This window comes from Diabrotica undecimpunctata, chromosome 5 (assembly GCF_040954645.1).
Source record: "Diabrotica undecimpunctata isolate CICGRU chromosome 5, icDiaUnde3, whole genome shotgun sequence".
Taxonomy (NCBI): domain Eukaryota; kingdom Metazoa; phylum Arthropoda; class Insecta; order Coleoptera; family Chrysomelidae; genus Diabrotica; species Diabrotica undecimpunctata.
In genome coordinates, this window is record NC_092807.1 from 21,803,109 (window position 1) to 21,829,396 (window position 26,288).

The following is a 26,288-nucleotide window of genomic DNA, read 5'->3' on the forward strand; positions in this document are numbered from 1 at the left end:
TGAAACTTTTTTTTACCTTTGTTAAAAAATTCCGTAATATGCGTTACAACGAACCATCGTCTAAAAGTAACAGGTTAAAATAAAGCTAATAATAAACGTGTCTAACACCTCTTCGTTTATAACAAAAATAATGTATTCAGGCTTTACTTCTTTACTAAACTCTGTTGACGAAGGGATTTTTGTTTTGAAAATATCTCCCTTTGTAGGTATATCTTATTATTACAGTTTTCTAGATTGAAATTACGTAATTCAATCTTATACCGCTTTGTAAACCGAATAAGCCCTAATCTGAAAATATCAAAATATAACAAAGGATTTCCCAAACAGAGACGGTCACCCTCTAGAAAAACCAAGGTAATGAATGGATTAAACATCATAAAAATAATAAACGATTAAATTTATTGATTTAGTCTTTTACTGCTGATTGAAGTAGTTTTTGGAATGAAAGAAAAACCTAGAAAAAATAAATACTTAAAAACAACAACCTAAAGCAACAATAAAATATGACTGGAGATAAATGAAAAAAAGCAATCAAATAAATTAACAGTCAAATTAAAGTATTTAGGAATTATAATATCTAACAGGTTAAGAAAATATATGAGTAATACACTAAGATAAACTCAAGACATATAACAAAAACTTAACTGAACTTTTATGTACAAAATTGCAAATAAAAACAAAATAAGAATATAAAACCCATTATAAAGTTGCTGATGTATGAGTCCAAAAATTTAATAAGAAATAAGAATGACCTACCCAAATAATAATTATTTAGCAGCACTTTTTCTAGATATTTCGGGAGCATAAAAAATATGATACAGTTAGGAGTCCCAACTAGATGGGCACAGGTATTGGTAAATCTATTCGTTAATAGTGTTACGATAAATATTATGGCGCATAAAACTGTAAATATATTGTTTCTAATTCTTTTCTATTCTAGTGATTTCGCCGGTCAGTTAAAAGACCTGTTTGCCAACCTGAATTCTGATGAGTCACCCACGATTCGAAATTTCCAAAGGCAGGCCGAATAAAACCAGAATGAGTGACCTTCTCGGCTCTTCGATGGGGGATCGCCGCGATTCTCGAATAACGGCATTTTATATTTAAAGAGGAATTTTGTTGTAAATAGTTAGTTTTTGAACATCGCGTCGAGTTTTTAAAATGTAACCCACGTAGATAAATTATATAATTATTAGTGTAAAATAAATTAGTTATATTGTACAAATAAAAACTTTAAATAAACTTGTAAGTGTTATAAGTGTAGAACCTTTGATAATAAATAAAAACAATAAATTAGATTAATAAAAACATTACAACTGGTGTCAAAAGTGGATATAAAATAAATTGTGAAAATGACTACGATTTATGAGCTCACAGTGACGAATTTAAGAAGACATCTCGAGGACAGAGAATTAGCTTCTACCGGAAAAAAGGCTGATTTAGTCCAACGACTAAAGAACGCTTTGGAGGAAGATAGTTTAGATCCAGAAACTTATATATTTGAAGACAAACATGCTACTGTTATCTCGTCAATTTCGAAAGTTTTCGGCGACATCGCATCATTAGAGAACAAAGTTTCTGGTGACATCGCATCATTGGAGAACAAAGTTTCTGGCGATATCTCTAAAGTTTCCGGCGACATCGCTTCACTAGAAAACAAAGTTTCTAACGAGATTTCTTCTCTGGAAAGTAAAGTTTCTGCTAACATCTCTAAAGTCACTTCTGAGATGTCTGCCCTCGACGATAGAATGTCTTCGTTAAAGACCAAGTTGCTGCCGATATGTTGGCCTTCGAAGAAAAGATATGGAAAGAAAGGAAGATGGAGGAAACAGGGACAGCAGAGAGAGGAAACAATCCAATTACAGTAGAGACAAAAGAAGACGAGACGAAATGTAAGTTGGAAATGCGGCCGAAATTTGAAGGAAGTGGAGGTTCTGTTCATGTGAAAGTCCCAACTTTCGACGGAAAATCGTCATGGAGCAACTACATGAAACAATTCGAATCAGCTGCAAGAGCGAATGGATGGTCTGAAAAAGAAAAGGCTGTAAACCTGACTATCGATCTTCGAGGAGATGCCTTAGATGTGTTTCAGACCATAGCCGTAGAGAAGACGGATGACTTCAAACAACTGAAGAAGAGGTTAAATATGCGATATGGCCACGAACATTTGGAGCATGTATATCAGTCGCAGCTTAAAACTCGAAGACAGAATAAAGATGAGGCTCTTCAAGAATATGAGGTAGATATTGCCAGATTAGTACGATATGCTTATCCAACAGCTCCCGAAAACATGGTGGAAAAATTGGCCGTTCAAACGTTTATTGATGGTCTTCGTGATCATGAAATGCAGAGAACACTGCGACTAGCTCGTCACAAGACGCTGGTTGATGTCTTATCCGCCGCCCTCGAATACGAGTCAGCTTCGCAGGCCTCTGGCGGTTACAATAAAGTTAGCACTGTAAAAGAGGAAGGAGATGAAGATAAACTTGACCAGCTCGTTAATATGATTAAGAGTATGACATACAAGAAAACGAAGACTATAAGATGCTGGAATTGTGGCGAAATAGGACACGTACGAAGTTCATATAAGCACCCGAGGTACGACGCAAAGCAAGAAAATCACCATCAGGAAAACTAGAACGGGTCGGCCTTAGCGGAGCAGCTTCTTTGAAATGTCGTGAAGATAGTGTATATGTAGATGGAGAAATAAATGGTAAAAGGCATACGTTGTTGGTGGATACCGGAGCGACCAGGACCATTATACGCCCGACAGTTATAAACAGCCGTAAGAAACTGTTACCAACGAGGTTGCGACTTCGGACCTCTACAGGTGAAAATGCCAACATTCATGGAGAAATCCAGGTACAATTGGGAATTGGAGCAGAAAAGTTCGTCCATACTGTTATAGTTGCTGACATCGAAGAGGATGTTATATTAGGAATGGACGTAATGAATATGCATGGATTCCAATTGGATTTTAAGAATAAGGTAATCAAAGTTGGCAACGAGGAGGTATTTCTTCATCCACATGATGACAACACTGTGCAAGCAGCCATTAAAGAAGATACAGTCATGCCTGCGAGAAGCGAAACGATCATAGTAGCGTGGCTACAGGGAATTGTGGACGAAGGGACACCTGTTATGATGGAGCCTTGGAACCATGACGACGAGGTTGGCCGTGGAATCATAATTGGAAAGGAATTGGTGACTTCGGCTAAAGAAATTCCTGTGAGACTTATCAACATCAACGACTACCCAGTGACCATCAAGAAAGAGGCAAAAGTAGGAACTTGTGTTCCTGTGACATCTGTCAGAGACTCTCAGTAGATTATTTTATTATTTATGGCTTAAGTCGAGTATTATTGCTTATTAAGCATAAGTCGCACTCAAAAGATGTTTATTCTAGATATTAGGGCGACGTGGTTTTTATGTTTATATCTCACGTCGAGAATGTGTAATTAAATTTAACGACTTCCCGCTTTGATTATATTTTTATTTCGGAGAAGCCGTGGCATGTTTATATTAATTTAAAAGATTGTAAAATCAGTACCTTTGTGAACTTACCACCGATATATTCTTTAGAATTATTTCATTTTAAAACTGCCTGTAATTTTTGAATAGAAGTTATTGTTGATAATTTTGGACTTTTATTCCATCGAACGATATTGATGTAGAACAAGCAGATTTACATTGATACAACCAACATTTGGCGACCGTGACAGGACGGGCAGTTTACGGGAATAATCGTTTTTGAGTATACCGGGTGTGCCGAAAGTGTAGTGATCTAACCGGACACACTTGACCGCACGTTTAATTTGTTGTTGTTCCGATAAACGTGTGTAGTTTGTTCAAGTGTGCATTGTGAATCATGGATCAAAACAAAAAGCACCGTAAAGTACTCCGTACCACCTTTACTAAATCGGCGAAAGAGTTGGAAGAGCTGTTGTCGGCGCCGGAAGGAAAGGTACGTTTAATCGTGGTGACCTTAGAAATTTTGAAACAAAAATATGAGGATCTAAGGAAAGTTGACAGCGATATATACCAGTGTCTGTTGGAAAGTGATGAAAGTGAAGCAGACTTGTTGGCAGAGATAGATGGTAGCGAAGTTTATCTAAGGAAATTTACCGACCTGAACACACAGGCTGAGGATTTTCTACAAAAGCCGCGGGACGAGCCAGGTGAAGAGGTAGACTCCATGGCCTCGGAAAGTAGTGTAGGCAGCAGATCAGGTAGGCGTAAATTTAAATTACCTACTCTAGAACTTAAGAAGTTTGATGGAAATATCAGAAACTGGTTGCCCTTCTGGTCCCAGTTTCAAAAGATACATAATGATCCGGATATAGACTTAAATGATAAAGTGGAATATCTGGTCCAATGTACGTTAATGGGTAGTCGGGCAAGACAGTTAGTTGATAGTTTTCCAGCCACTGGGAACAATTATGGTAAAATGGTAGACTGTCTTCTTTCGCGATTCGGGCGGGATGATTTGCAAATAGAGGTATACGTGCGGGAGTTGCTAAAATTAGTAATTAATACCACCTCATCTGGCAATAAAAGGGATCTATCTTTGTTGTACGACAATCTCGAAACTCAATTACGGGCGTTAGAGACACTTGGGATAAAATCAAATAATTACGCGGCGATGCTGTTTCCGTTAGTAGAATCGTGTTTACCATCGGAACTATTGAGAGTTTGGCAACGTATTCCCGAGGAACCCGAGGTCGCTGGATCACAAGCTTTTATAAATACGGTGGGCGTTTCTACTATAGAAAATCGACTTAACAATCTCATGCACTTTTTGAAAAAGGAAGTCGGTAATGAACAGCACATTTCTTTAGCGGTGGAAGGCTTTGATCTACCTAGTGCAGCAAATAGAGATGTTAAACGGCCTAGTCAGAAATCGCGGATACCACAAGAAAACTTTTCTACGGCAATGGGTCTAATAAATTCAGAAGTGACAACGAAGTGCCTTTTTTGCCAAAATTCGCACGACAGTACTGGCTGCTTTAAAGCTCAGAAGTTGACCTACGAGCAAAAAAGAAATATTTTGGCACAAAAGGGTGCATGCTTTCGATGCTTAAAAATTGGCCATCAAGCTCGAAAATGTCGAGGTCATTTAAGTTGCTTAGTTTGTAGTAGATCACATGTTTCTCTAATGTGTCCGACACTTTCATTTAATAGAACAAAGGCAAATAATTTGGAGCAAAAACAACAAGATGATACGGTAGCGAAAGTCGATCAGGCACTTGCGAATAGTTCTAATACGAACACACAGGTTTTTTTGCAGACGCTGCGCGTAAAAATGACTCATTTAGGTAAATCGAGACATGTGCGAGCATTGATTGATACTGGATCGCAGAAATCATATATTTTGAAGGCGACAGCTAAATTTTTGGGATATCAGTCAAAAGGAAAAATTAGTCTCGTTCATGGGTTATTCGGAGGAAGTAATTTGATGCAAAATCATGATTGCTATGACGTGGAATGAAATCACGATACTTATAGTTGTACCTTTGAAGCACTGGATCAAGCTGTTATTTGCAATAGTGTATCTTCCATATTCGATGGGCCCTGGACGGAAGAGCTTCGTAAATTAAATATTGAAATATCTGACTCATATGATTCTACTCCAATTGAACTTTTGATAGGATCAGATATCGCGGGCAAACTTTACACTGGAAGAAGACATATTTTGAATTGTAACTTGGTAGCGATAGAGACCCTATTAGGCTGGACTCTAATGGGAAAGATACCAGTTGAAACGCATAGTAACTTATCTATGATCTCGCTCTCTCTTTTTGTCAATAATGCCCCTATTACGAATCTTTGGGAGCTCGACGTACTAGGCATAAATGATCCAATGGAAAGGAAGACTCGCGATGAAACCGCATTAGCAGCAAAGAAACTTTTTCTGGAAACCATTTCTGTTGACACCGATGGAAGATATGAAGTTAGGCTCCCATGGTTGGAGGGACATCCAGCGCTGCCTAGTAACTATCACTTGGCAAAAAGTAGATTAGATAACACGGTGAAGAAGATTACTAAGGATGGTTATTTTGAGGCATATGACCAAGTATTTCAAGAGTGGTTAAATGACAATATTATTGAGGAGGTAGTGGAGGAGCAAAGGAACCAGGAAGCCCATTACCTACCACACCGGCCAGTGATTAAACCAAGTAGCATTACTACGAAAATACTACCAGTTTTCGATGCATCAGCCAAAAAAAAGGATAGCCCTTCTTTGAACCAGTGTCTAGAAAAGGGGGTGAATTTAATTGAGCTAATTCCCGCTATTTTGTTGAGGTTCAGACAGCAGAAATTTGGAGTAACTTCAGACATTAGCAAAGCTTTTCTACAGATCAGTGTACATCCGAAAGACAGAGATTTCCTTCGATTTCTATGGTATGATAAGGAGAACAACCTTAAAGTGTTTCGTCATCGACGGGTAGTGTTTGGAATCAACAGTAGCCCGTTCTTGTTGGGAGCTTCATTAGAATATCATCTGTCAAAACTTGTGGATGAGTATGACTCGAAAGCTTCTTTTACTACAGACACTGTTAAGAAACTGTCAAACAGTTTTTACGTGGACAACTGTGTTACTAGTGTTGCTAGTGAAATAGAATTGAAAACCTTTATCAAAGAGGCAAATATGATAATGGCTAAAGGAAAATTCGACTTAAGAGGGTGGGAGTTTACTCACCAAGTTCAAAATGATTCCTTTAACATTTTTGCGGTGGTTCTGGGAATTAAGTGGAACAAGCTGGATGGCACTTTATCTATAAACCAAGACGACAAAGATATCGAACAGATTTTAAGTAAATCGGTAACCAAAAGATTGATGCTATCCCAAGCACAACGAATATTTGACCCCATAGGTTACAGTTGCCCAGTCACCCTACTACCAAAGCTGTGGTTACAGAAAACATGGGAGAAGCAACTGCGATGGGACACGCCGGTTGTCGAGGAACTGGAAACTCTTTTCCGTAGCTGGATAAAACAGCTTTCTTATCTAAATGCAATAAAGATACCTAGGTGGATAAACGCTGGTACTGAGGAAGCAGAACACTGGACGTTTCATACATTTTGCGATGCCAGCAAGGAAGCCTCTTCCGCTGTGGTATTTTTGAGAGGAATTAGGGACGGGCGTGTATTCGTACATCTCTTAGCGGCTAAATCAAGGGTAGCCCCAATAAAAAAGCTGTCAATACCTCGTCTGGAGTTAATGGCTGCGGTGATTGGTGTAAGGCTATATACTACTGTCAAGGAAAGCCTCAACATTGAAATGGAATCTTTTTTCTGGAGTGACTCGACCACCGTACTGTCATGGATAAGAAGACCCGAGGAATGGTCCACATTTGTCTGGAATCGTGTGTCAGAGATACGGAAATTATCTCATGGTGAAAACTGGCACCACGTTCCTGGTAGACTGAATCCGGCTGACCTTCCATCGCGGGGTTGTTCAGTCAAGCAGTTACTCGAATCAAGATGGTGGGAGGGGCCACAATGGCTTTATCAGGACCTGGCGATTGATCCTCAAGTAGATCTGGATTACAATGAAGATGAGATCAATCAAGAGAGGAAGGTCAAATTGGTTGCCACATTAATTAATGATGAGCATTCGAAGATGTCATTAGATGATTGGCATTTTGGTTACTTTTCCCAATATCTGAAGACTCTCCGTATGTGTGCATGGATATTCCGATTTCTTCATAACTCAAGAAATAAAGATCGACTCAGAGGTCACTTATGCTCCGAGAAAATTGACCGAGCCGAAATTTTTGTTCTTTGTATAGTGCAAAAGGAGTCCTTCTGCGATAAGAACGATAAACGTCTATTTGGCATGGACGTTTACAAAGATGATGATGGCTTAATTCGACTAAAGTCACGGATCAGTAACAGAAGCGACTGTAAAAGCTTTCTATTTCCCATAGTTTTGCCTGCCAAACATTTTTTGGTCAATCAGCTTATATTCAGAGAACACTAAAAAACATGTCATAGTGGGACACAGGGACTTATGAGCAGATTACGTCAAAATTATTGGATTCTAGGAGGACGTCGGACTATAAAATCTGCAATTTCCAATTGTGTCGTGTGCAAGAGATAAAATGCCAAACCTTTTATCGTGAGTGCACCTCCATTACCAGTTGATCGTGTTCGAGATGCCAACGCGTTTGAAATAACAGGGGTTCATTTCGCAGGCCCTCTATATCTGAGGACTGGGGAAAAGGTGTGGGTATGCCTCTTCACATGTGCCGTGTATTGTGCCGTACACCTTGAACTTTGTACTGCATTATCGGTTGTTAGTTTTATGCAGGCTTTACGACGCTTTATTGCCCGACGGGGTCGTCCAAAGACTATTTATAGTGATAATGGGACCAATTTTGTTGGTACTGAAAATGCCTTTCTTCGAGTGGACTTTGAGAAAATCGCCGAGAGCAGTAGTGTCGAACGTATTCAATGGCGATTTAACCCTCCTACGGCCGCGTGGTGGGGAGGATTTTGGGAAAGACTTGTGGGGGTTTTGAAGCAGTTATTGCGCAAAGTGTTAGGACAGGCCTCGCTAGACTACGAAAGTTTAATGACGGTAATTTGCGATTGCGAAGCCATCATCAATTCAAGGCCACTTACCTCTTCTAATGACCCAAACGACTTGATACCTTTAACACCCATGATGTCTCTTAGAGACCAGACAGAGAGTGGGGTTCCAGACTGTAATGCTGTTGACCAAAAGGCTCTATCTAGGAAAGTGGTGTACAGACAAAAACTGGTTGATGATCTTCGACGAAGGTTTCGCAACGAGTATTTAGGCCAGTTAAAGTTATGGTTTAAAGGAAGAAGTAGCCAACAAGTTAAAGTGGGAGACATGGTCTTGGTTGGCAATGATCAAGATAAGCGAATCAATTGGCTACTTGGTCGAGTAGTCGAACTTCTTCCTGGAAAAGATAAGCAAGTGCGACTTGTGAGAGTTAATACCGAAAGGAGACACTTTCTGAGACCTGTGCAATGCTTGTACCCTTTGGAATGCACAGTCAATTCTATCCGAAGAGAGGGCAATTCGAACAACTTGGACTCTGAGGGAAACAACGACCCAGGCATCTCTTCTCGAGCCCAGTGGAAAGAAGTTGAGGTGCGCGCGGTTGAAAGTGCAAACGAGTGTGATGACGCGAAGACGGGAGTGTCTAAAAGCAGAGTACCCGAAACGCACAAAAGTGATACGCGCTACGTTACGCGGAGTGGGCGTAAGGTTAAAACATCTGCTAGATATACTGACTTTTTTATGAACTAGTTTGTAAAATGTTTTAATTTTCTTGTGTGTTATTGTTTCTGTTTCTTGTGTAGTAGGTTTTCTTTTATTTTTTATGTTGTTGTCTCTGATTGTTTGTGAGTCACGTTTCTTATTGTAACTTTGCCTCAGGTGGGAGGATGTCAGAGACACTCAGTAGATTATTTTATTATTTATGGCTTAGGTCGAGTATTATTGCTTATTAAGCATAAGACGCACTCAAAAGATGTTTATTCTAGATATTAGGGCGACGTGGTTTTTATGTTTATATCTTACGTCGAGAATGTGTAATTAAATTTAACGACTTCCCGCTTTGATTATATTTTTATTTCGGAGAAGCCGTGGCATGTTTATATTAATTTAAAAGATTGTAAAATCAGTACCTTTGTGAACTTACCACCGATATATTCTTTAGAATTATTTCATTTTAAAACTGCCTGTAATTTTTGAATAGAAGTTATTGTTGATAATTTTGGACTTTTATTCCATCGAACGATATTGATGTAGAACGGGTAGATTTACATTGATACAACCAACAACATCCATAATCTGTCAGGCGACAACATCTGATAATTCCAACGACAAATTCGACCAAATGGTTGCAGTTGCGGGACAATCTCTAAATCAAATGAAGAAAAGGAAATTAATGGAATTTCTTCGGCAGTATCGTGATATTTTCGTACCGGAAGGAGGAAAGACGGGAAGAACAAGCGTTGTTAAGCATAAAATTGATACTGGTAATGCTAAGCCAATTCGTCAATCAGCTCGACGATTACCACAGGCGAAAAGAGAGGAAGCTGAAACGATTCTGAAACGATCTTGTGTAAATAACAGTAAGTCAAAATATCACAAGGTGGGTTCATAAACACTGTCCGTAGATGACCCAGTTCTCTTACTCTTCCTCATTTCTCTTAATTCACGTCGAAATCCAGCACGCAAGGAATCTATTTTCTTTCTTACATACCTATTTTACATCTGCATCTGTTCAAATTTCTTGACATTTTTCAACCAATTCAGCATATGCATTTTTTTGCAGTTGCCTGTTAGAATAGTCTTTACTTTTTATATTTCACAAGCATGGCTTCAACTTATATAACAAAATAAAACTTTCCCAAAATGCTTTATTATCCGCGAATGCCATTTTAGAAAATACACATTTACTACCTACCGTAGCAACTTGATACAATTTTAACAGGTACCTACTCCTCGTCCGGCGTGCAAATCCTTGAAACTATTCACACACATGCGTATATGTCCGGCTCGCTCTCCGTGCTCGTCGTCTTGAACCACGGGCGGCGAGCAAGACACAGGACACAGACGGCGTATGCATGGATATGCACATGCGGATCTGTACGGAGGATCTGTCCGCCGGACATAATATCCTCCGGACAAAAAATACGCCCTTTAGTCTAACAAACGTTTAATACTATAAAAATAATGTGTTACTGGTACAGTTTTTTTTTCGAATAAGCATAGTTTGCCCATTTAAGAATGGGATCCGTTTAGACCCCGGCCCGTCTTTTGTGTAATATTTTGAGGCCCGTCCGACGAAGGTTAATCAAACTATGATTGTTTGGAATAAGTACTTACGGCAATTAACAAATCACTATAAACTTCTTTAATATATTGGTTTTAATTATTTAAATGTATTCTTTTTGTAACAAAAAACTATAAAAGTTGTAGAGCTCCAATTAAGTCGACTTGCATGCCTGATATTCAGGACCGGATGCCGTCTTTTTTTTTCCTTTATGCTTTTACCACTCTTTTACATTTATTTATCGATCCCAAATACACCTGGTCAATACTGCTTCACTGGATCGCTGCAGTATGCAAGACGATAGTGGCATCCACTTTAAAAATCAGTGCTTTAGAGAATCAAAGACGTTTTAATGCTGAATGGTATACAATATTAATTTGGATACTAACGGACTTTGACGAAGTGAGTGGAAGCAATAAAAAACGTCAAATTATTCTTTATCGCGATTGAGACAGCATCCGTACCACATTAAACAACTAAACTCTAATTTTACTATTTGGGAGAGTGAGTCATCGTTTGAAGGCGTAGAAGTGGGGAAAGACGTATGAAAATCCAGTGGCGTACACTCACTTTTATTTCAACGTTAATTATATTATATTGTTTAAATATTATTGTTCAAAATAGGCCACAATATATTTATCTGCAGGTTTTTACTGAAGTTTCCATCTCTATATCCAAAGACCGTTTTCAAAGATATAAATTATAGTTATATTTATTTTATTTGTTTATAATTATATATTTATATATTCTTATATTATTTTCCTTTTTTTCTTAACTTTAAAAACGGTCTCTGTAATAGAGATCGAAACGTCAGTAAAATAAACATGTAAATAGATGTATTGTGGCTTATTTCCAACATTCTCCCTAAAAATACGGAATGCCACAAGCAAAAAGGCACAGAAAAATAAATATTGCTATCATTTGTATATTTGAAAACGATCTCTTTATATAGAGATCGAAACGTCAGTAAATTAAATATTTCAATTAAATATATTGTTACTTATTCCGAACATTATTTTTAAATATACAGAACGGCAAGCAAAAAGCCATAGAAAAATAAATATTACTATCACTTGTATATTTGAAAACGATGTCTTTATATAGAGATCGATATATCAGTAAATTAAACCTATAAATAAATATTTTGTGGCTTATTCCATACAGTCTCCTAAAAATACAGAATGCCACAAACAAAAAGCTATAAAAAACAAGTAATTTTGCAGAAAGCTTACTGATGCCACCAGGCTGTCGCGGAAGTTACGCTAAAACGTCTTTTGACGTGACCCGCCCTTAAAGAGTTACACAATGAAATGTTTTTAAAACAAATTTTAAGACAGTTTCCACACCACCCGAGAGGTATGTCTTGTGGCGCGTTACTTTTTTTTAAATGGGTGTTCGCCAAGGGCCATATTGTCCCATTAAATAAAATAAACAAAACACTTAAACAGTATAAAACAAAACAAAATAAAATCCTATAAAACAAAATAAAATTCTATAAAAACAAAATAAAAATAATTTTGGATGTAACAAAACATTGTACTATTCTATTTAAACACAAACACTATACACACTTACTATGTTCTTCTCGTTTTTTTTTTTGTTTTTGGTTTTTTTATGCTGATGTTCCTACTAAACTTTTAGAAAATATTATTCGCTGTCTAAATCTGAAGATGCAGTGCTGCTATCGCTGTCATTATGTTCACCTGGTGTAATTATAATTGGCTCTAGTAAAACTTCGACATGAGTGTCAAGTTCCCACATACGATATTCTTCTTTAATTATGTGGCCTATACATTTAGCCCATTTCTCTGGAGTTACATGAAGGATTGCTTGAATCAAAAGTTCCTTAACTTCGTTTAATTTGAACGTTTTGTTATTGCGTGCTACTTCTCCTTTCACTTGCGTCCAGATAAGTTCAATGGGATTAAGTTCGCAATGATAACGTGGTAGACGCAGAACTTTGACACCATAATCTTTTGCAGTTTCATCCACAACATATTTAAGATATTCACTTTTCCTTAACCGTGCAATGTCAAGTAGTTCAATTTTGAGCATTGAATCTTCGTATGCACTCCCCTTTTCTGTAAGCCATTCTTGAATTCTCCCTTTCCGCCATGCCGTCGTCGGTAATTGTTCTAGTCTGCGGCTATGATATGGCGCATTGTCCATAACAACCACAGACCCAGATTCCAATTTTGGTAAGAATCTCTTAAACCAGCGCTCAAATACTTCAGAAGTCATTTCTTCATGATAATCACCTGTTTTTTTCGACTCAAATTGAAGCAAACCATCATCAAGGAACCCTGTGTCACTTCCTATATGGGTGATGAATCAACGCCGTCCCTTTCCTGATGGAGCTTTTAATCCTGTAGACCAGCCTTCTATAAATGCTTCGCGTTTACTTTTTACATTTAAATCTTGCCAAACTTTTCCAACTGTATGACCTTCGTTAATCCAGGTTTCATCCAAATAATATATTTTGCGTCCAGTGCTGCGAATTTTTCGTATTTCTTCTAAATATTTTCTTCTCCACAGAATAATTTCATTTTTTTCTAATAGCATACTTTTTCTGTTGCGTTTTACATATCGAAAGTTCATTTCGCGCATGGTCCTGATTAAGACCCTACGAGATATCTTGGGTAAAGAGTCATCATTTTCGAGCTCTTGAGAAACTTTTTCAGTGTTGGAATTTCACTCCGAAAATAAAATGAATGAATTTTTCGACATATAATATTCCTTGTCTCGTCATCCAAAACAATGCTTTTCCTACCTCTAGTTTTACCTTTTTCTTGCTTTTTATTTTCCGATGTATTTTTAAGTACACGATAAATACAGCTAACGGATACTTTTGTTAAACTGCTACAAATGTCGACCGCTTGGCTAACGTTTAATGCCATTTTTCTGTCGACAATTCCTTCATAAACGTTTCGTATCATTACCTTCTCTTCGGACGTTAACATTTTCCGTCCCTTTTGCGGCTTTTCATTTTTGGAATCAACATCAGAATTTTGCTGTCTTCTCTTGGAACAACTCGGTTTTTCGTCCATTGTATTTCAATATTCTGTATATATACTATATATACAATAATTTCAACAATTCTGTATAAGAATATAACTAAAAATTTACTATAAAACGAAAAACTATAACACTCTAATAATCAATAACACGTTTTATCAATACTACAATACAGTATTGACAACAATAAGTTTACAAACTTATCACATAAAATATACTCATAAAAACACATGCACTACCCATAGAAACGCCAATGTAAATGAACCATTTTTTCGGCGAAAAAATAATAAAAACTAGTTTTACTGCATGTCTGGATCCGAATTGTAAAACGGAGTTTCCTCGCTAATTCCAACATTGCCAAACGATTGAAAAATAATGTTTTAAAATATCGATTTTTATTTTATAAATTTAAATAAGTGACGAAACGGAACATATAAATAAAATTTATTTCATTACAATTTTGTGCTTAATTTTTACTATTGTAAAAATCATGTTTTTTGGTATTTTTATGACGGTAATAATCGCTGCGTGGAAGAATACAGATTTTGTATGACCATAATTACTACTTGTGAACAAGAATTGGCTACACTGTACGACAACTTCTGGTCAAGTCTACTATAGAGAAGCACAAATAAATATACTACTTTATATATTCTGTAATTTCTTATGAGGAAACGCAAATTGTAATCGAGAAAACAGGAAAACAGGGAAATACTTTGTTTTCAACACATTTCACTTTTTGTAAAAACTTACCAGGTAACCCTCGTATCAGCAGTTATTCTGTATAAAATAAAATTCCTAGAAATACTTGTAAATTCTAAGCAATTAATGCTCTTCATTTTACAATCAATTTAATAGTTTAGTTTCTTGCAGTCTGTTGGAGTGCACTTCATTGTCGTATCCTTTCCTAAGTAGAACAGTGCTCTCAGGCAGAACTACAATCTGTAACCGACTATAATGTAGTTAAGAATAGAATGAATGGTCACAACAGGTCAGCGAGCATTCAGAAACTTTAACACAAAACATTAGTTGGAAACTGCCCTATTTGTAAGACTTCCAAGATTTGTACTTATATGAGAGTTCTCATAGTCAAACGTTGAATACAAATTTTGAGAAGTAAATTCTTGAGATGTGTAACATGTGCTTCTAGATGTAGGAGTTAATGAGATTTTCAACAGAGAGCGCGTTTGTTTTGTAAATAGAGCGTTGAAAGTTTTATGAAGAGGAAACGGACTTCCGTGTGGATTAAGTGGATTAGATAGTTCTATTATTTAGATCCCATGGGTGAATTTAATTGTATCTTATATGTATAAAGGTACACGAAGTGATGAAATCTTTTTCGACGAATGCTAACGGTATTTATAATAGACCAATCAGGTCAGTAAAAAATAAGAATTCTTTCGTCATAATTAATTAACAGTTGAAACGTGTAGTATGAGATAACACAAAAGACTCCCATCTAGGGATTAATCAATTTTTTAGTAAAAATATGTTTAACCCTGCAGTAGACGCGCCCGGACTGTAAGTCCGGCCCATATGTTATGTACCTATAACTTTTATTTATTAGACAGCACTCAGTCTAGCTTTTAAAAGTATCTGTTAGAATTGTTTCAGTGTGCATTAGTCACGAAGGACACAGTTCAGCGTTCAGTCATATGAGATATATTATCATTTTCGGAGTGTGAGTCCGACGCGTCTACTAAAGTTATATTTATTTGTATACGAAGAATTTCAAAAATCAGGTAAAATAATTAAATATTTTATAATACTTGCCCTAAAACTAATACTATTTTTTTGTACAGATGATGTGTGATTATGAAAGAGAACAGAACCGGCTGTGTGATTATGAAAGAAAACAGAACCGGCTTCGAAAGCTCATGGAAGAAGTTGAAAGTGACGCAGAGTCAGAAAGTGAGGTCGAGGAATCTGAAAGTGAGGATGATTTCATTGAGGAATGATCTGAAAGGCAGCGAACAGGAATTAGGTGAAACCGAGTAGGAAGAGACATGTGAAATTATTGACGACAATGAAATTTTTTTTGTCTGTAAAGATAAAGTTACAAAGTGGAAAAAACATTGTGCGCCTAAAAACAAGAAAGTAAAAACCAGAAGCGAAAATTTAATAAAAGGTTTACCGGAAGTACCTCGTAATCTTCAACATTTAAAATCTCCTGTTGATATATGGAATGTATTTTTTACAAATGAAATTCTCAATACTATAGTTCTGCATACAAATCAGAAGATAGAAGCAGTGTCTACTAACTTTGTTCGTGAGAGGGACCACAAACCAACCAATACTGCAGAAATTAAAGCATTAATTGGCCTGCTTTACCTTGCAGGTGTTCGTAAAGCAAATCGTCTCAACACTGAAGATCCCTGGAAGACCGACGGCACATGAATCGAAGCATTTCGTCTAACTATAAGTATAAGCAGATTTAGATTTCTAATACGTTACCTTCGATTTGATGATTTAAATACTCGTGATCAGCGCAAACAACTAGGCAAATTAGCGCCTATTAGAGATATTTTTGACCAGTTCATAAATTATGTTCATTCTGAGTATGTCACGGTGGACGAGAAATTAGAAGGATTTAGAAGTCGATGTACATTTCGACAGTACATACCGCCTAAACCAAATAAGTATGGTATCAAAATTATTGCACTATGTCATGCCAAAATGTTCTACACGAGTAATATGGAAGTTAACGTAGGCACTCAACCGAATGGTCCATACAAAACAGATAATACTTCCAAATCTATTGTAGAACGTTTGTGTGAACGGTTATATGGATCTAACCGGAATGTAACAACTGACAACTGGTTTACCAGTTTACCTCTTGCTATGAGTCTCAAGTCACATAAGCTTACTTTTTTAGGGACGATACGCAAAAATAAATCGGAATTACCCCCAGAGTTCATACAAGGTAAGAGACCAGTTGGATCTAGTATGTTTGCGTTTAGACCAGATTGTACATTGGTATCTTTTATGCCGAAAAAAACATAAGAATGTTTTGCTCATATCTTCTTTACACGATGATGATGATATAAATTCAGTTAGCAATAAGCCAAAAATTATAAAGTGGTATAATTCAACAAAGTGCGGAGTGGACGTTGTGGACCAGTATTGTGCTCAATATAATGCTGCCAGAAATACAAGAAGATGGCCACTCGTGATATTTTATAGTATGCTGAATGTTGCAGGGATATATAGAGTTATAATATATTTTGCAAATAATCCAAATTTAAAAATTAAACGTAGAAATTTCCTTTTACAAATTTTCCAGTCATCAGTATATGACCAACAGAAAGTACATGCGACTTTGCCAAATCTTCCGAAAACTCTAAAAGTGAGACTACAAGAACTTTGCGGTACAGAAGAAGAAGCTGTTTTGGTATAACGACAGCTAACAAAAGAGGATGTTGCAATATTTGTGATTCTAATAAAAATCGACCAACAAAATATTTTTGTATTTTCTGCAAAAAGTATCTGTGCTTAGAACATGCCAGTATTATTTGTAATAATTGTTCCCAAGAAAATTAGGTTATACGAAATGTTTTTACCTATATGTGTTTTCATTAATTTTTCTATTATTTTTGTAAATCACATGTATAAGTTCAAGATTTTTTTATAACTTTAGTAATATAAAACGGTTTTACAACTGGCGGGAGTAGTTTTTTGTTATCGGACTCTCAGTCCGGGCGCGTCTACTAAAGTTATCAAATTAGATGCGTCTACTGCGGGGTTAAATAAACAATTAAAACGCCAAAGGCATTATTTTGTTCATAACTAAAAAACTATTTAGAGATTTAACATCAACAGAAAACTTTAAAAAAAAAAAGATACGCTTGATTAAAATCGGATGATAAACAAAAACGTTATTGTAAAATGCACAACTAAATTAGTATTTTTAACCCGTAGCCGGTGAGCTGGAGTCACGCAGACTCCTAGTACTTTAGAAGTTACTAACGGACCAACTCGACATCGAGTTTTTTAAATGAAATTTTTATTTTGCGAGAAAAATTAAGAGATCAATACAAACAATATAAGCAAGAATGTACATAACATCTCGCCATTGACTGTCATTTGCATGCTGATCACGAATCCGGTATCAGATTTGCTCTATCTTGACGTTTTATGCGCGTTTCGGGTCACTTCCGGTGTCGGATCGCAACCGGAAGTACATATTTAGATTCGTCTCGACGAGACCTTTCGATCCATATATACATTGTGGGGTCTAAAACTTAAAGTAAATTTTAACTTCCGGTCATCTCAAAACCGGAAGTGAATTTTTGTACCAAAAGTATATCTTGACAATCTCATACGTAATACTAATAATATTCCGAAAAAATATTTTAATTATCTTATATGGTTTTTGAGTAAAGTGGTGGACAAGAAAAGGGCTTAGCGTTTTAGTATACAGGGTGGTCCTTAAGTAATTGTACAAACAGAAACCGTAGATTCTGCACTTTAAAATATTACGATTTAAGCCAACTTGCTTTAATAAAATGTTGATATTAAGAAAGATACAGGGTGTTAAATAGGAAATTTAAAATTTTATTTTTCGCTATAACTTTTACGTTTGTAGATATTTTTAGACAAAAATTTACAGTTAGATGCTTTTGAGTAGGATAAATTATAATTTTATACATAATTTAATGTAACTGATAGAGGGCGCCACATATGTCACACGCGTGACATAAATTTGCGCTTAACTTTTTTGCTCTTTAAATTAGCTCTATTTGTGTTAAAAAATATTAAAGATACATTATTTTTACAAAGAAAAGGTACACTTGTTAGTAATCACAAAATTCAACCGTTTTCGAGAAAATCGCATTTTATAAGTCAGCTGCATAATAATATTTGTGCGGTAAAGCACTGAATATCTGTAGATAAGCATAATTCATAGTTTATTCTTATTAAAACAACTCAAAGATGATAATGTTACATCACAAAATGCTTTATTATGGCCGCTAAATGTCTTATTGGAGAAAAGATTCTTCATCTTCTTCTTTGGGTGCCGTGTCCGTATTCAGACGTTGGCCGTCATTATGTTTACAAGTTTCCTTTTCTATCGCTCCTTAAGTTTCTATACTGGCGTTGTATTACTTTTTCTTTATTGAAAAATGCTGAAAACCCAAAATATGTGGTTTATGCAAGATGGTATACCTCCACATTCTAGAGAGAAGGCAGTGAGAACATACTTAAATACAACTTTTCTGAACGTTGAAGTGGTCGTGGTAGTCATATTCCTTGACAATGTCGTGAGATATTGATATAATTATTAATTCATAAAAAATTCCAAAAAAAATACTTATTATTCATTACACAGTAAACACACAGGCAATTTAGTTCAGTACCTATAATATTAGTTCATTAGTAAATCATAATAGTTCATTTGTTCGAGATGTAATTATAGTGACTCGTAAGCTGTATTGTAATCATATAAATAAGTAATGTCATCGATAGGTTATTCCGTGTGTATAAGTAACCAATGAACGAGATACATCACAGTTTAATACATTATTTAACCTCTGCGACAAATAAGATGTAGTTCCACAATATAGCACAAGATTTGGATATGTAGCCAAAAGAATATATTCCTCAATTATACATTATAGCCACCACGTAGCCCAAAATTTAATCCGCTTGATTTTGGTGTATGGGGTGCATTAAATCAACGTGTTTATAAGAATCCCATAAACATTCGCAACCAACTATGGGAAGAAATAAATACTGCAGCAGTTTCTTTAGAACCAATGATGCTATTTAATATGAGACGATCTTTTACTTTGACAAAAAGTTATGTTATTTAGTTTGACTATTTCTTAGTGGGGTTTGTAAACAAAATGTTTTGATTATGACTTTAATTTAACATAAAACGTAAAATGTTTGATGTAAAATCCTATTATTCTGTTATTTTGTCAAATCCTGTTATTAATTATCCTACTGACATATTTATTTTATTTAGTATTTCGTTAACTATTAACTTTAGTTAAAGGTATTTTATACCAAAATTCAGAAGTATTAATGTTTTTCTCTATTTTTCCTTCGTTGCCTGGAGTAATTGCCTTAAATCAGAATTATGCAGTTGATTTGTAAAATACGATTATCTCGAAAACTGTTGAGTTTTAAGGTTATCAACAAGTATACCTTTGTTTTGTTAAAATAATTTATCTTTAATATTTTTTGTCACAAATACAGGTAACTTAAAGAGCAAAAAAGTTAAGTGCAAATTTATGCCACATATGTGGCGTATGTGGCGCCCTCTATTAGCTATATCAAAGTATGCATCAAATTATAATTTCTCATATTTAGAAGTACCCAGATGTAAATTTTTATACATAGATGTTTACAAACATGAAAGTTATAGCGAAAAACAGAATTTAAAATTTGCACTTTAACACCCTGTATCTTTCTTAATATCAACATTTTATTAAAGCAATTTGGCTTAAATCGTAATATTTTAAAGTGTAGAATCTACTGTTTCTTTTTGTACAATTACTTAAGGACCACCCTGTATAAGATTGGAACTTTTTTCCGCTGACCTTGAAGCTTGCGCGTGTTCATGTACCTTCAAGTCACTATTGGTAGTTATTGGTATTTAGTGGGTATTCAGATATGGCACAGATTAACAGACCATAGATACGAAAGCTACCCGATGAGAGTGGTGCAGAATTTGGTAACCTTGAACCTGAGGAAAACCGTTGTTGTGCCGGTGTTTTCACTAATACAATGTGTAACTTACAAAATTTGTTTAGGAACGGGTAGGCATCCAATGTAACCTTAGCCTAAGTTGAAGGTTAAAGGCGACTACTACACTAAGCGATGTACTCGGTGTCGTAGGGGAATAGTTGTAAGGCGAGATTGCCGCGTCCCCCCTCTTTCTGAGAATTAAATAAACAGTTTGATTGTGGTCAAAATTAACCCTGCCATACGAATTAAGCGTTAAAAGGACTACAGAAAAAACATAGGTGCCTGGTTCCTAACAGCGTTTTTCTACAACAGAAAAATTCGTTACCAAAAAGAATCTAAAAATCTCCAATATTTACAAACGATGTGGTTAAAAATTCAAACTGTAGACTAAACTCCTAAATAAAAATGGTTAGAGAATTTATATTGATGCAGAACAAGGAGTGTCTACTGCTCCCATAAAAGCAAGTGTCTATTGTAAAAATTATTTCGGGCAGAGTTTGAAATATTTTTAAGAAATTGAAATCAAGTATGTTACAATACTTCTATGTTTGCATACCGTCTCAAAATTTTTAATCATCTGAAAAGATAGCAGAGTAGCATCCTACCTTCACGTGATGAGGCACAACATGGGATATTAGTTAATATCTCTTTACATTTGTTATTCACTTATTATGTATAACAAATATTATTTATATATTTGAAAAAAGATTCAACCAGTTCGTATAGTTTTACGATGCTCACACAAAAGATGTTAATCAACAGGCCGATGAGCTATTCTCGTAAAAAGAAACATTGTCAAAACAATCCATGTAAAACCTCGGATTAGAAATGAAAACTGATGACTAGACTTCGGCAAATATGCAAATAAAAATGTAGAAAATATGCGCATAAATATGCACGTGTTTACCCGAAAATATGCAAATATTTTACAAAATATGCATACAAATAAATAAAAAAATCGTAAAATAGTAACAATTTTATTTAAAAAAAAAAGTGTACATAACTAAATATTTCCTACTATTCATTAAGATTTACATTTATTTTAAGTAACTACATCATTTTTAAGTATGAATAAACTTATTTAGAATTATGGTAACAATAAATGACCAAGTGGTGTTCAAAATTTTCTAACAAAAACTTGTGGCTTCTGTCTGAGTACATATATTTATATATGGAAAAACTTCGTTCAACATCAACTGATGTAACGGGAGCATTTTTCAAACTAACCAAAACATTTGGTTCTAAATTAATTGTTTCCGAAATATTTCCAGCTAGAACACTGACTACTTCAGAAAGAATATGGTAACCTTTATTTTTTTCCATAGTAGCTTCAAATTTTTTTAAAATATCTTTTCCAATATTACCTCTAACGTTCCGACAACATGATGCAAATTCTTTTATTAATGCTGTACTTTCGAACAATGACAGTTTTGGTGATTCTAATTGTTTTTTGAACAAAACTAAAATTTGATTTTATAAATGAAAGTTCTTGTTGAAGCAAGTTGCTCTGAAAAGTTTGTTTAGAATCCAAAAGAGATTGGGAACTTTCATCTGTTAACGTATCAATTATGTTCTTTATTTTAACAAAATGATCTGCATAAAAATTAGCTGCTTCTAACCATGTTCCCCATCGCGTTAAAATAGGTTGTGGTGGAAGAGGAATGTTAGATAGCATTTCTTTATAAAGTTGAATTCTTATAGGAGATTTAAGAAATACTTTTTTGACACTGGATATCATGGTATTTACAAGAGGAAACTTTTTTCGTATTTCCTCTGCAACTCTGTTTAATCCATGCGCTACACAAGTAACATGTATTAAATCTGGGAAAAATATTTTTAAATTTTGTCCTGCTTTCACCATATAAGGAGCAGCATCCGATAAAATAAGCAGTAATTTATTAGAAGGAATAGTTGTCGGAAGAAAAAAAGTTGCTAATGTTTCTTGTATAAAACGCGAAATTGTTAAAGCATTTGTTTTCTCAAGTTGCTGGCATGAAATAAGATGAGATTTTGGTAAGGTATCTTCTTTAAGAACACCAATCAATAAATGAGCAATATACTTTCCTGAGGAATCAGTGGTTTCGTCTACAGATATGTTAAAATAATTATCTGCAATTTCTTCCTTAATATTAATTAACACCGACGAGTATAGCCCGTTCACATTATTTCTTCTTAGAGACCGATCACTTGGAACATTAAGTTTGCAATATTTTTTTAGAAACGAACTAAAATTTACATTTGCTAATTTTGAAAGCGGTATGTTTGCAGACACTAATGCGCGACACAAGTCTTCATTAAAAGTTTCTTGCTCATCTAATTTTTTTGAAGTAGATTGGAAACATTTAGCCATTGAAGTTTGATGTTTTCCTCCTATTTTTCCTTTTTTTGCAATGTGTGAAGCAGTTCTCACATGTTGGTCTATCTGAAATTTCTTCTCACATGCTATCTATAAATAAAAATAAAAACCTTTATTTTAACCCAACCTTTAAAATATAAAAATATACAAGGTGTTTTTGGTTAATCAAATAACTGGTTTGGAAAAAAAACACTCGCTAAGTGTTTTAAATGCAGTATTAATCCACAAATTAGTTTTTGTTACTAACCATTAGTACATCATATAACTTATTTTAAAATTCAACAAAAGTTTTTTTTTGTTAATTCAATTACAATAAAAATAATTGTGTTTTAGAACAGCTGACTTCATAAAAAAAAGTAAAGGTGAAAAATTTTTCTAAATACACACCATTGTATTGTACCATGGACAATTTTTTCTCACTAAAGGAAGCTATTTTTCATTTAAAAACAACCTACGAGTACTAAATTTCAAGTAAATACGTTTATTGGTTTTAAAGTTATTGTTGTTATTAACTAAAAGAATTTAATTTTTTTTTAATTTTAACACCATGTATCTCGAAAAGTAAATAAGTTTGACCCCTCATTAACTATATCGTTTTGTTCAATTTTTCGAGAAGTATCTACATTGAACGTTGTAAAGTCGTCGAACGTTGTAAGTGTCATTTGGAAACACCCTGTATGTATGAAATATTAGATATTTAATAGAAAATATTAGATACTTACAATTTTGCCACAGACTGAACAGTAGATTTTTCCCATATCCATAGACAGCTCTTTATAAGGTTTAATCCAAGTTGAAGCACTGGTTGTTTTAGGCATTATAAAATCACAATCTTCCTTTTTGTTACGCACAACGAGTGTTTACGCTTTGAATATCAAAACAAAAATGATTTACAAATCTGAGCATCAAATTAGAAATGTTTAGGTACCTAATTCAATAAACTGGGAGATTTTGGAAAATCCCTAAATTAGGAACAAAACTATTAGCCGTTTACCTGCTGTTAAGATACAATAAATTGTAGATAGATTTGGGGATTAGATCATAAAATGCAAATGAGCGAACCCTTAGCGATTATCCAATAACTGAATGCCTCAGTGACCGAGACTTTCTAAGAATGTTGAGGGCTACTTAAATTGATCTTCTTTGAAATTGTAAATGTTTTGTACCTGTAGAGATTACGTACTTAGATCATTTCTTGATTAAAATGACTACAAAATTTTATACAAGAATTGAAATAAATTGGTATGTTTAAAAATTTTCAAATACAGTATAAAAATCTGAACTTTTATGCACTTTATGCAAACTTTTATACAAATATGCCAAAATATGAAATATTTGCATAAAATATGCACAATATGCAAAATATGCGATATGCATATTTGCCGAAGTCTACTGATGACGAATGATCGAAAGAAAAGAACAATGAATATTATGTACATGGAACGTACACGGACTATCCAAAAAATAATAAATGGAACCATGTAATATTTTACTTAACTACACACTCTCCAAAAGTAAGATATTCATATTTTACTCGCATACATGTATGTAATTTCTTATTAACATGATTTGAAAATAAATCCTTTCAGAGAAGTCCTCCATATTAATTAATCTCCTTTACACCCCAATCCTCCTCGGAGCTAGACAACACCGTAAATAATAGATGAATGCTAAAGGCGCAGAAAAGCCTTACTTTCTGTCGAAACAGAATCGTAAATGCATATTTGGCATATTCGGCATATGCATAAAGCTTTGATGTTTCATATGAATTATTCACAATATAAATAAATACACATCCGTACATATTTATGATTTCTAATTTTGGTTTACAAAAGGTTTCTCGTTAACGGAATGAAGAAATTGAGCATGGAAGAGTTTTGTAATAATAATATGCTGATAAAATTTATTATATATATATATATATATATATATATATATATATATATATATATATATATATATATATATATATATATGTATATGTATATATATATATATATATGTATATGTATATATATATATATATATATATATATATATATATATATATATATATATATAACTAAGGAACACTCGAAGAGTGGTGGGTTTTTCGGTCATAGTGGAGAAATAAAAGACAAAGAAGGTGGCTACTTCATTTATTTATCGAAGACGTTTCGCTTCCTAATCAGGAAGCATCATCATTAATTCTAGAATAAGTTTAAAATTTTGCTGATTCGAAGTTGCAGTATAATAAGCAGCACGGTTTTCGGATTGAAAGATTTTAAGTGAGTGTCGTAAAGTTTTATTTTTTATTAGAAGAGGTTTTTGCCATCTCAATATTGTAAGTCTAATTTTTTTAATTTCTTTTTTTTTATAGTGTATTTTTATGTATGAGAGAGTAATAAAACAATAAATTATGTATGCAAATCCCTAAACTGTTGATACGGGTGACTCAATGAAAAACAGATATTTGTCAACAAGTTTACAGAAGTATATAGGAAAACAATTTTAAATTGAGTATGACCACCAGGTATAAAGGTTGGAGTAGAATAGAATACAATAGTTGTGAGGGTTACTAATCCCTAAATAAGGTTGCCAGTGTCGGAGTGATGGAGGTTAACAGGTACTAATGAATTTGCAAGAAATGTAAGATGTTTATTTTATTGGTTATATATAACCAATAAAAGTTTAATAAGTACCTACCTATTTGCAAAATAAAGTTTAATTCTTTAGATAAAATAAAACGTTTTATTTTATCTATTTGCAAAATAAAGTTTAATTCTTTGCCTATTTGCAAAATAAAGTTTAATTCTTTAGATAAACTAAAACGTTTTATTTTATCTGAAATGAGTGCATTCCACGAAGTAAGGGTTTCAACAATCAAACATTTAATTCTTTAATTCCAGGAATCTACGACAGTAATTGACTAGATAATTACCTTCTAAACTTATTCCACAGAAAATGTGATAGTGGGTTTTTCCATTTTGTATATAGGAAGGTCCAAGTGGCGTATTCAAAATTCTTAACAGTTCACTAAAAGTAGGTACTTCAGTTGCAAGGTGCAGTTTATTGTGTATACTAGTGTTATGGAAAATTTGGAAGTGCCGTGTAAACGCCGAAAAATTGGTCCTCTAACAGTTAATGAAAAAACATTAATATTTAATTGTTTTAAATCATTTACAGACAAACGTTTATGTGAAAGTGATGATGAGACCGTTGAGTTAGTTAGCAGTACACTTGGTGTTGGGAAATCTACGATTTACAGAGTTATTAAAGAAGAGAAATGTGGTAGTTTTCAAATGCCACGTAATGCTCCAGGGAAACCAAAATTTCAAATAGAATATCATTTTAAAGAAGGACTTCGACGGAAAGTGCATGAATTCTTCTTTAGACAAGAATTTCCAACATTGGATAAAGTTCTT

The 26,288-nt window shown here is 34.5% G+C and overlaps 3 protein-coding genes across 3 annotated transcripts; all 3 read left to right on the plus strand.

The window, feature by feature from the left end:
- The first annotated feature begins 3,868 nt into the window (after window positions 1–3,868).
- On the plus strand, window positions 3,869–5,488 carry LOC140442113 (uncharacterized). Its single transcript, XM_072533191.1, has one exon. The coding sequence runs from the start codon at window positions 3,869–3,871 to the stop codon at window positions 5,486–5,488; it is 1,620 nt and encodes a 539-aa protein (XP_072389292.1).
- A 252-nt stretch (window positions 5,489–5,740) lies between these two features.
- On the plus strand, window positions 5,741–7,984 carry LOC140442114 (uncharacterized). The gene has a single exon (XM_072533193.1). It carries the CDS (start codon window positions 5,741–5,743, stop codon window positions 7,982–7,984), a length of 2,244 nt encoding a protein of 747 aa, XP_072389294.1.
- Window positions 7,985–8,308: 324 nt separating this feature from the next.
- Window positions 8,309–15,793, plus strand: LOC140442115 (uncharacterized). The gene is made up of 2 exons (XM_072533194.1): window positions 8,309–9,244; window positions 15,638–15,793. The coding sequence occupies exons 1-2, from the start codon at window positions 8,309–8,311 to the stop codon at window positions 15,791–15,793; spliced, it is 1,092 nt and encodes a 363-aa protein (XP_072389295.1).
- Window positions 15,794–26,288: the final 10,495 nt, after the last annotated feature.

Bases quoted from the DNA above. Each gene is read 5' to 3' on its own strand.
- LOC140442115 (XM_072533194.1), top strand. From the start codon at position 8,309: ATGCAGGCTTTACGACGCTTTATTGCCCGACGGGGTCGTCCAAAGACT. The intron at 9,245-15,637 runs GTTAAAACATCT...TTTTTTGTACAG, and splicing joins TTACGCGGAGTGGGCGTAAG to ATGATGTGTGATTATGAAAG.
- LOC140442113 (XM_072533191.1), top strand. From the start codon at position 3,869: ATGGATCAAAACAAAAAGCACCGTAAAGTACTCCGTACCACCTTTACT.
- LOC140442114 (XM_072533193.1), top strand. From the start codon at position 5,741: ATGGGAAAGATACCAGTTGAAACGCATAGTAACTTATCTATGATCTCG.